This window comes from Leucopleurus acutus (genome assembly GCF_964270905.1).
Source record: "Leucopleurus acutus genome assembly, chromosome: 2".
In the NCBI taxonomy this organism is placed as follows: domain Eukaryota; kingdom Metazoa; phylum Chordata; class Mammalia; order Artiodactyla; family Delphinidae; genus Leucopleurus; species Leucopleurus acutus.
Window position 1 is genome coordinate 164,434,235 of NC_139143.1, and position 10,998 is coordinate 164,445,232.

The following is a 10,998-nucleotide window of genomic DNA, read 5'->3' on the forward strand; positions in this document are numbered from 1 at the left end:
CAAGAGTTTGCAAAGATGAAGAGAAATTGTATCTGTTTACACAGCCAAGTGGATACAACTCATTGCATACATTTTCTCAAGATAATCACTAGTCCTCAAGCAAGAGGACTTGACAGCACTACTTGTCACACAGGGGTCATCCTAAATTCAGCTGGGAAATGGGGTAGCCACCTGGGTTTGCTAATTGCCATTAACCAAAGGAAAAATAAATTTCTCATATCTTTATGAGAGGAGGGAGGTTTGCAACTTGGAGCTGGGCACCTGCTGAAGTTAGGCTCCTACCCTCCAGCAGAAACTGGGAGACAGGGGCTCTATCTTTCTTAATGATTATATTTCAAAGAGCCGGCTCCCAGGTCCTTGAAAAACACATTCCTGGGTTGTAAAACTGGCAAGAGGCTTATTTAGCTTTTAAAAAGATTTACATACATCTCAAAAGGGCAGAGAAAGAACTCACAGTTACAGGTATTCTAAAGTAAATGCTCTAAGAAAAGCAAGGGGCAGAAGAGTCTTTCCCTTTTTTGCACCAGAGAAAATTAAGATTTATTTTTCCTACTTTTAATTGGCATTTGTCCTTACACCCCTCATTTCACAAATATCAAAGCTAGTATTTCTTGAATACTTAACTATATTCCGGGTGCTTTGCACACAACTGCCTCCGTTAATCCTCTAACAACCTAAAAGATAAGACACGGTTATTACCACTCCCATTTCATGGTTGAGTAAGCACACTGTGGCCCAGAAAGGTTGAGCGACTTGCACACAGAATCACACAGCCAGTAAACGGCTGAGCTAGGCTTCCAGCCCAGGGCTGTCCAAAATCAGCGACCTTAATCACCACGCTGCAACACTGCCAGAGAAGAGGCTGAAACCTAGTAGTTCTTACAGGGGTCCATCCTGCACTCTGGAGGGAGAGGGGGTGGAAATGCTAGGTTGGGGGAAGAAGACACGACAGGCCCCAGGGAAGCCCCCAAGATAATCGGGGCCCAAGGTCAGGAACATGGAGTAGGATTAAGGGCGGGAGGCATGCTCAAGAAAACGTGGCATCTTAAGAGTTTATACAGCACCGCACGCCACTAACGATGTCAGGCGACGACCAAGCTCCCTCAATCTCGCGCTACAGCTAACCAGACGTCTCCCCTCGACCCAACTTCGCGTGATCACTGAGTCCCGCCTGCCAATCCATCATCTCGGTCCTCATCTGCTCATCCGGTCTCGCAACTGCACTCGATTGGTCGAGCCTGAGCCAATATGGCGGCGCCCTAAACCAAGTCCGTACCGCGAAGGCGACGGCGGCCGTGGGGCGGGCCCCTCGGGGGTGAGAAGGTACCATGCTGAGGGCGGCGTGGAGGGCGCTGAGTTCGATTCGGACCCAGGCAGTGACCCAGGCCCCAGTCCTCGGGCTGCCGGGCGGAGGGTGCGCCAAGCTTCTCTCCGTCCAGCGGGACCTTCCCTCACGTCCTGGAGGTAAGGAGCTGAGAAGCCGGACAGCGGAAGTAGGGAAATGGGGTTCGGCGGAGATAGAGGGTACGCGGGAAGAGGTTAGGGGGGAGGGGGGGCGGAGTGTAGCGGCAGGAGAAAGAGTGGTGGGTGGGGAATAAGTAAGGCGCGGTGGGAGAGACATGGGGTATTCGGGGTGCGGAAGAAATGGGACTGTGGTCCTCGCAGAGGGGCCAAGACCTTGGAAGAAGGGTAACGCAAGGGCCGTAGACGAGAATCGAGGCTGGACTGTTGAAGGAGAATGTTCTCAGCCCCCCCCCCCTTTTACGTGTAGGTTTCATCCTCCGGGCCGCCCGCGGATATGCCACCCAGAAACCAGGTAGGAGCTCTTGGGTGGGATTTGGGGCGGAAGAGAGATTAGATTGTCTGGAAAGCTTGGGGTGGCCAAGGGGACAGAGGTGTCTACGTGGAGCCACTGGGGGGGAGGGGGGTGCGGGTGACGGGCGGGGCGGAGGTCCTGCGAAGAAGCCCACGTCCACCTTATGACAAAGCCGTGGGCCTGGAGCCTGCATGAAGGCAAGAGGAGGGGAGGTGGAGAGTGGGATATAGCGCTTCGTGTCCGCCCTTCCGAGGGGGAGGGCCCGGTTTCCCATTCCCAGGCAGTCTGCATAGTTGTTCAGATCTCTTACTAAATCTTAGTGTTATTTAGTTAGTACTATTTGCATAGCGGCAGAGCAGGGGCTGACTGGAGAAGACAAATTTCTGTCTCCCATGCCTCTCCCTCACCTACAAGCACACTCCAAGCCTGAGGGTTTCCTTTGATCTCTATTTGGTGTCTACAATTCAGGCATCTTAAAGTTCAGGGTCCCTCCTCAAGCTCCTTATTTCATTCATGCAGTCAGCCAGCGAGCATTAGTTGGGCGTCTATGCTGTGCTGGGCCGCAGACCAGACGTGGGGGATTCAAAGGGAGTCGACCTCAGTCCGTCCACAGGAGCACCCATCCTAGCGGGACGTCTGATAACTGTAGAGCCAGACAGGTGTGTGAGAAGTGCAGGCACAGTACAGGGTCTTGGGAAAGGCCACCTACTCCCAGCATGAAATATCAAGGCAGAGGCCCACAGGATTTGCAGAGGAGAAACTGAGCCCGGGGTTACCCAGTGCCTTGCTTGAGACCGTGGATGTCTCTGACAAAGTTGGTGAGAAGAGCCAAGTCTGGGAGGATGGGCAGTGAGAGTTGACTCTGGGTGTTTTCCATCCCTCCACTTGACAGTCCAGCCCAGCCATGAAGATGACCCACCCCCTTCTATGCTGCTCAAGGACTACCAGGACATCCCCGGAATTGAGAAGTAAGCAGGAAGAAATCTCTTTGATGAGGCAGGGGGCCCTGGGAGGATTGGCAAGGAGGGGGCTTCGAGGTAGATGCTTGATGTATCTGCAGCTTGACTATGGAACAGGGCAGAGAACTATAGAAGCCCAGGAATGGTGAGGATGAGTGGGCAGCAGGGGCACATGGAGCACACCTGCTTGCCGTTTTTGTGCTCTGGGTAAAGACCCTCTACCATGAGATACCAAGGAGGCACCGTGCCTCACGGGTGTTTGTAGAAATCTTTCATCTCTTGATCTGTGAGGGAAGAAATAGTGTCCCCATTTTGTAGATTGTCAGACTGCCCAGTGTCATACAGCTCCTAAGGGGCAGAGCTGGAGTTTGAATGCAGGGGTGAAAGATACCAAAACCAGGATCCTCTGCTCAGCCCCTGTCCTGTGCAGTGGGAGCTGGGCAGTCCCTCCAAGTCCCTCCCACTGTGCAGTGTGACATGAGAAAAAAACAATGATTGTAGAATTGAAGTGTCTCAAGAGAGACTGAACCATATTCCAGCTAAAATGGAAATCCTCTTTTTGCTCTCCCTGTGACAAGCCTGAAACACTTGAGCTGACAGCCCCAATTTTCTGTAGTTATCACATCATTCCGTGTTCACAGCCCAGCAAATCAGATCCGTGCTGACTTTGAATCCCTGAGAAATGGCACCCCGCTTCCAGAGAGACTCATGTTGTAAAAGAAATTTTCACTCATCCTTGGTTTTCAAACTAAAATGAAAACAGCATTGCTCCCCTTCCTTCTTCCCACCCACCACCCCCGCCGACACCTGTCTCTCATTGCTGTGGTTTTTCCACAGGGTTGATGATGTCGTGAAAAAACTCTTATCTTTGGAAATGGCCAACCAGGTGAGTGGCCTTTGCCAAGGCTTGGCCTCTCTCAGTCCTCTCCTCTGAGATTCCCTCCTACCCTGGTAACACCTCCCAGCCCATGCTTCTCAAGTCACAGCACTTATCCCACTCTCATTCTATATCCACTTGTCAATACCCCCAGACTGAGCACCTCCAAGGCCAGGACTGTCTTGTTTCCCATTGTACCCTTAGCACCTGACAAACAGTAGGCACTCGATAAAGAGCCAATGCCTGAATGAGTGAGCACGGTTTGGGGACATTCATCCAGCATTCTTCTGTCAGTGGCATTGGCCTTGGGCTCACCTAGATGTGAACAACCATGTGGTTGGCCAGAGGCCACACCCTGATGAGCAGAGTAAAGTCACGCCCTGAGCCTTATGGCCTAGTTGCTATGACTGTGGCCCTGGCCCTGGAGGTATGAGGGCTAGTTCTTACAGCGTGGCAGACCTCACAGATTCTCGGTCTCTGTCTTCAACAGAAAGAGAAGCTAAAAGTCAAGAAAGAGCAGCTGATGAACAAGGTCGTGGAAAACCCTAAGGACACCGGCTCCCTGGAGGCTCGAAGTTGGTCGGGGGGCCCTGGGGGGGTCGGGGTGCAGGGGAGTCTGCTAGCTGGTACTTAATCCAGGCCCCTCACCTGCAGATACGCTGGTATTAGATGTGGCTTGGTAAAGGGAGAGACGGGAAGGACCAAGGACAGTGAAAACTGGACTCTATCCATGATGCTGTAGTCAGGTCCTGCCTCGTACCTACCTCTGTATGAGCTCAGGCCAAGCTCCTCAGGAACCAGAGCTTGTCTCTGTCTCCACTCTGCAGCTGAGGTGGTGTGAAAGGGCATGGGGTCAGGGCCAGCGTTCCCACTGCACTCTCTGCAGTGTTCCCAGAGCTCAGTGTGTGTACGGCAAGGGCCTGCTGTAGTGACAGCCTCTCCTTGGGGCCACCTTCTGCTTTTGCCTTTGCAATATAGGTTTGAGCTAAATAAGAGGATAGCTGAGGGAAGAATATTCTGGGGCTTTAGGAGATGAGTGGGAGCTGATAATTCTGAAAACTCATTAATGAAAACACAGAGATAAGGATGGCAGCTGGAAGGGAAGAGGCAAGGAGGAGACCCTTGACAGTCTTGGGATCTTAAATTATTACATTGGTGAGGACCTCCAGGGCAGTATTGAATCATAAACCGTGACAGCAGCCATCCCAGACTAATTCCTGAATTTAACAGGAATGTTCTAAAGTTTTACCATTAAGAATGCTAATTTGGGATTTGGGGTTTGGGGATGATACCTCCATAAGATTAAGGAACTTCCCTTCCTTATACTTTGCTTTCTAAAGGAAAGATAATCCAAAGGCTTTTGAGATCTTGAAGTTCAGAGTGCTCTGGGAGTGATAGAGAGGTGTACAAGAGCTTTGGTGATTGTTATTCCTTGAGGTCTTCTTTTTTTTAATTTATTTTATTTTATTTATTCTTGGCTGCGTTGGGTCTTCGTTGCTGCACGTGGGCTTTTCTCTGGTTGTGGTGAGCGGGGGCTACTCTTCGTTGCGGTGCGTGGGCTTCTCATTGTGGTGGCTTCCCTCTTTTGCAGAGCACGGGCTCTAGGCACGGGGGCTTCAGTAGTTGTGGCACACAGGCTCAGTAGTTGTGGCGCTCGGGCTTAGTTGGTCCGCGGCATGTGGGATCTTCCCGGACCAGGGCTTGAACCCGTGTCCTCTGCATTGGCAGGCAGATTCTCAACCACTGTGCCACCAGGGAAGCCCTTCCTTGAGGTCTTAAAACATAACCAGGGTCTGGCTCTTCCTTCCTCTGTGCCCGGCTCTCATCCTCTGTGGTTTGTGGTTTCAGTTGTTGCCTTGACTGTGAAGATCCACAGTTATGAAGCACACATGCAGAAACATCGAAAGGTAACCCTTGGGCCTCACTCACGGCTAGCTGGGGGAGAGGAGCCTGAGCACTGATGGGCTCTGGGTCCAGAGAAACAGCTTGAGAAGCCAGGCGGCTAGAGCAGCAGAGCACCCACCCCTTAGCTGCGGTGGGAAACACTTCCCTTCCACCTCCAGGGGTGAAATGGGAGCCTTACAGGACAGTGCTGAGTGTCACTAATGGTCAAGAACACAAACTTCAAAGCAAGGGCACAGCGTATGGCACATAGTGGGCGCTCAATAACTAGTTGTTGAATGCGTGCATGGAGTCAGATTGCCCCAAGTTCAAATCCCAGCTCTGCCACTGCCACTTAACTGGCTGTGTGGCCCTGGGGAAGTTACATGTCCAAGCCTCAATTCTCCTGTCTGTCAAACGGGGATCATAATAGTACTCACCGACAGGATTGCAAGGACTGTATGAAGTAATGGCAGCCAACATGACGCATATAAAGTATTTAGGCCTCATGCTAAATACTTTACATGCATCAGTTCATTTAACCCTTATACTTATCTTTGTATCCCATTGTACAGAAGAATGAGCTAGGCTGGCGTAATGAAGTTATCCCTCCAGGCACAGGCACACCACTAGGAAATGATGTGCTAGGCCTTGAAACTTGGTGATCTTACTCCAGGGCCCACACTCCTAACCATTCTGCTGGATCTCAGCACAGTGTCGGACACAGAGCTGCTATAATTAGGCTATTGCTGGTATTTTTAATAAACACACAGTTGTGAACACAGACTGGCCCAGCTCCACACCTAGCACCTCAGTGTTCCCTGAAGCTAGTTGAGCTGTTCCTTGGAGATCAGAGTTGGAGTATGGAATGCCAGCCCCACTGAGGGAGCAGTGCCTGGCTGAGGGCAGGGGTTTTCCTAAGCCTTCCCTCCTCTCCACCCCAGCTGATAGTTTGCTGAGCTGTGCAGAGGCTGAGTGGGTGGTACAGGGGAAAGAGCATGAGATGTGGAGTCAGACCACTAGACCTGGATTCAAGGTCTAACACAAGGTCCCGACCCAGCAGTTCTAGAACCTTTAATGAATCAGTTAACATCTATGAGCCTTTATTTTCCCATCTGTAAAATGGGAATAACAGTAACACTGCCTACCTCAGAGTTGCACTAATATTTGCCTAAGATTGTGGGGAAGTTTCATTGCCAGGGTAAAATGACCATCCTTTGCTACTGTGAAGTGGCACAGCACTTATTTACATAATACTCAAAGTAATACCAACTCTCATACAGGACAAAGCCCACAAGCGCTATCTACTGATGAGCATTGACCAGAGGAAAAAGATGCTCAAAAACCTCCGCAAGACCAACTATGCCGTCTTTGAGAAGACATGCAGGGAGCTGGGGATTGGGCACACCTTTCCCCCTCTGTGCTACCGAAAAGCCCACCGCCGCTGGGTGGCCAAGAAGGCTCTGTGCATGCGGGTACGAGTCGGGACTGCTGCTTTGGTTGCCCCACTCCAGGACCGTGGTGGGGAGAGCATAAGGGAGGGGTCGTCTGTTTCTGAGCAAGGCGTGGAGCTGGCCCCGAGGCTTTGAGGTGGCTCCCAGGGCACGAAGCCCATACAGAAAGGCTAGGGTGACCATCTGGGGGAGTCACTTCCCACCCCAGATGCTCGAAGTCTGAGGTTCTGCATAGCATTACAAAGTTTTTTCCTGCCCTCTCTCATCCCCAGGTTTTCCAAGAGGCTCAAAAGCTGAAGAAGCAAAAAAGGGCCTTAAAAGCTGCAGCTGCAGCAGCAGCAGCCAGAAGCAGCGCCAGAAGAACCCAGAGAGGCCTTCCAAAACTGGACCAGAGGCAATCAAAGGAAACCAATAAATGTTAAAATTATGTCTTGCTGCCTTAAAGAATAACAGTAGACAAGGTGGGGCTCTTAGTGGCCTGAGGACGAGGAAGAATTCATTCCATCATGGAACTCTGGGGTCCTGGGGATATCTGAGGCAGAGTCCCTGCCCTCACATGCCAGGGGATGCATTCTCATAACGCACCTCACACACACTCACAGAAACAACCCCCTGTCCTCCAGGGGCCGTTCAGTGGAGGCAAGACTGAGCACACAGCAGCACAGAGGAAGCGTGAGGAGGCCAGCATACGAACTCCCTTCTAGATGGGGCCGTATAGGATGAGTGGAAGTTCACCGGGCAGAAATGGGAGCGAGGGCACCCCGGGCAGAAGGAATTGCAGGTGCAGAGGCAAAGAAGTGTACAGGTGCATGCTGCATTCAGAGAGCAGCAGAACTGGACATACAGCTTGACGGGTAAGCTGAAGCTGGGATATCAGAGGTTTCATATGCTGGCTGAGGAGACTGTACACGGTCCTCTACGGAGAGGGGACAGTTATGGTTTGAAAACCAAAGGCGTGGTGATGGTAACAAGGCTGTTTGATAGTTAAGCAGCATCAGTGTGGAGGTGGATGGGAGGGGGAGAGATCAGAGCGATTGATTGATTGGGGGGCAGTGGTTTTGGTGTTCAGATTGAGAATGGTAAAAGCTACAGGTCCTGTCCCTAAGACTGCACATGTACATACATTGCTTATAAATTCTGGGGTGTCATGGATAAGCCCTTCCCCACAAAGCCCACCCACTTACACCAAGTTAAGTGCCAAGGCCTTGAAGCCTGAGTATGCTTAGCATGTTTGAAGAACCCAAAGAAGACAGTGTGTCCAAAACTGAGTGAGCAAAGAGAAGAGTAGGAGGTCCGAGAAGCAAGCAGAAACCAGGTAATATGAAGCTTGTGGGGTGTATTAGTCTGTTCAGGCTGCCATTTTTAAATACCATAAACTGGGACTTCCCTGGTGGTCCAGTGGTTAAGACTCTGCACTCCCCATGCAGGGGGCCTGGGTTCAATCCCTGGTCAGGGAACTAGATCCTGCATGCTAAAACTAAGAGCCCGCATGCCACAACTAAAAGATCCAGTGTGCCACAACTAAGATACAGTGCAGTCAAATAAATAAAATACCATAAACCGAGCGGCTTGTACAACAAATTTATTTTCCCACAGTTCTGGAGGCTAGGAATTCCAAGATCGAGGTGCTGGTCTGTTTGGTTTCTGATGAGGAATCTCTTCCTGGCTTGCAGATGGCTGCCTCCTGACTATGTCCTCACATGTGGAAGGAGGGAGAGACGGGGAGAGAGAGTGAATCTCTTCCTCTTATAAGGGCATTAATCCCATGATGAGGGCTCTACCCTTGCGACCTAATTCTCATGATCTCCTAAAGACCCCCAAATACCATCACATTGAGGGTTAGGGCTTCAACATTTGAATTTGGGAAGGACAAATATTCAGTCCATATCACTGTGGGGAAGACCTTAGACTTCATTCTGAGTGAGAAAGGAAGCCAGAATTTATAAGCCATGTTTTTTGTATGTGTGCGATTTTAGGGACAGGACTTGTAGCTTTTATCTGATTCTCAATCTGAACACCAATACCCCTGCCATTGAGGAAAGCCGGAAAGGAAGGAAGGTGTGTTAAAGTGATGTCCAAAGAGCAGCTGGAGACAGGTTTGGGAGTTATGTTTAAAGTGACCCAAGCCATGGGTGTGAGTGAAATTGCCCAGGGAGGGAATGTAAACAAAGAAGAAAGGACCATGTCTGGATGGGAAGAATGATCTCTGAGGGCATAGCCTGAGTCAGGAGGAGTAGCCGAGGTTAAGGGGAAGGTGAAGTGAGGATGGAACAGAGGACCTGGGATCCTGCAGAATCAGAAATGAGATGAGAGGGTCAGAACTGAAGATGAGCTGCTCAAATACCACCTCAAGAACAAGAGGGAAGGCCTTCTATGGGGCAGGACTCACAGCTACTTGAGAGGTATTGTGTGGAGGGCCAGGTGCTGACATGTAAGGGGGCTAGTGGAAAGAAGGCAAGAAAAGGAACACATTCGCACATTCATGGAACAGGCGCTTCGGGAAAGGCATTGTTTTAAGTGCTGTGTTAGGCACATTAACTCATTTCATCTTTAAAGCTGCCTTTATCTATTTGCCCCCCTCACCATATTGGCATAATTATCCTCATTTTACTGTGAGAGAATTAAGGCTCAGAGAGGTTAGGTAATTTGTCCAAATTCACACAGCTGGTTAGGGGCAGGCAAGGATTCAAACCCACATCTGTCTTGACTCCAAAGCCCATGTTCTGTTCATTATTATCACACAGCCTAGGGCAAAAAGTGGTCTGAGAAGCTCTGGTAATTACACTGTAGCAAACTCAAAAGCCTTTAGCAACCAGGCAGATAGCATAATGCATGAAGGCCAGGTGTAAGATAATGATGCTAAGCTGCTTGTTACATTCCCATCCTAGTTATATTCCCTTTTGTGCACAGACCAGGCAAGATCAAATCAAAGCCTTGGGCTGCCGGCTTTCAATTACTGTATAGTATCCAATGCTGAGATGTCAGTTAAGGACCAAAAAGTCTTCATGGTGAAGCAGTTTCAGTAGAGTGGAGGGAGCTGAATCCAGTGGTAGTGAGGTGGGGAATGAGGATGTTATGGAAATTCAGGTTGTGAGTGTAGACTACTCTTTTTTTTTTTTTAATTTTATTTTTTGGCTGCATTGGGTCTTCATTGCTGCGTGCATGCAGGCTTTCTCTAGTTGGGAGTGGGGCCTACTCTGCGTTGCGGTGCACGGGCTTCTCATTGCAGTGGCTTCTCGTTGCGGAGCACGGGCTGTAGGCACACGGGCTTCAGTAGTTGCGGCATGCAGGCTCAGTAGTTGCAGCACGTGGGCTCTAGAGCGCAGGCTCAGTAGTTGTGGCGCACGGGCTTAGTTGCTCCGTGGCATGTGGGACCTTCCCAGACCAGGGCTCGAACCCTTGTCTCCTGCATTGACAGGTGGATTCTTAACCACTGTGCCACCAGGGAAGTCCCTAGACTACTCTTTTTAAAACTCGGCTTTGGGCTTCCCTGGTTTCTCCATATTAATTGCTCTCTTTTCTTCTCCACGGGCCTGGCTGCTAGGCTAAATTTCAGAAGACACCACTTTTAGTATGACATCCCTTCAGTGGCTCTCTACTGTTTGGCAGATCACAGGTGAAATGCCTTTGTATGGCATTCAAGGCTGTCCACTCTGGCCAGTAGAGAGCCACTGAAGGGATGTCATACTAAAAGTGGTGTCTTCTGAAATTTAGCCTAGCAGCCAGGCCCGTGGAGAAGAAAAGAGAGCAATTAATATGGAGAAACAGTAATGCAGATATAAAGAAATGAAGAGGTAAATTTGAGAAAGATTTTGGTGGAAAAAGCAGAATTGGTGACATAAGAGGACCAGGGGGAGGGAGTTGGAAACCAAGGCTAAGGTTTCAAGTCTGATTGGCTGGAGGGGAAGATGATGAGTAGGTCATAGAAGTATTGAAATTTACAGAAATGGTTGCTCATCAAAGTAAAAATGTGCAACAGGTGATGAAATGTGATCCTGGAGCTCAAGATGG

At 50.1% G+C, this 10,998-nt stretch overlaps 1 protein-coding gene across 1 annotated transcript; it reads left to right on the forward strand.

The window, feature by feature from the left end:
* The first annotated feature begins 1,117 nt into the window (after positions 1-1,117).
* MRPS15 (mitochondrial ribosomal protein S15) lies at positions 1,118-7,611 on the forward strand. The gene is given in 9 exon segments (XM_082832824.1): positions 1,118-1,464; positions 1,772-1,816; positions 2,709-2,784; positions 3,613-3,661; positions 4,143-4,227; positions 5,501-5,559; positions 6,817-7,008; positions 7,260-7,322; positions 7,325-7,611. Coding segments are annotated over 9 exon segments (783 nt in total). The 5' UTR covers positions 1,118-1,328; the 3' UTR covers positions 7,403-7,611.
* The last annotated feature ends 3,387 nt before the right edge of the window (positions 7,612-10,998 follow it).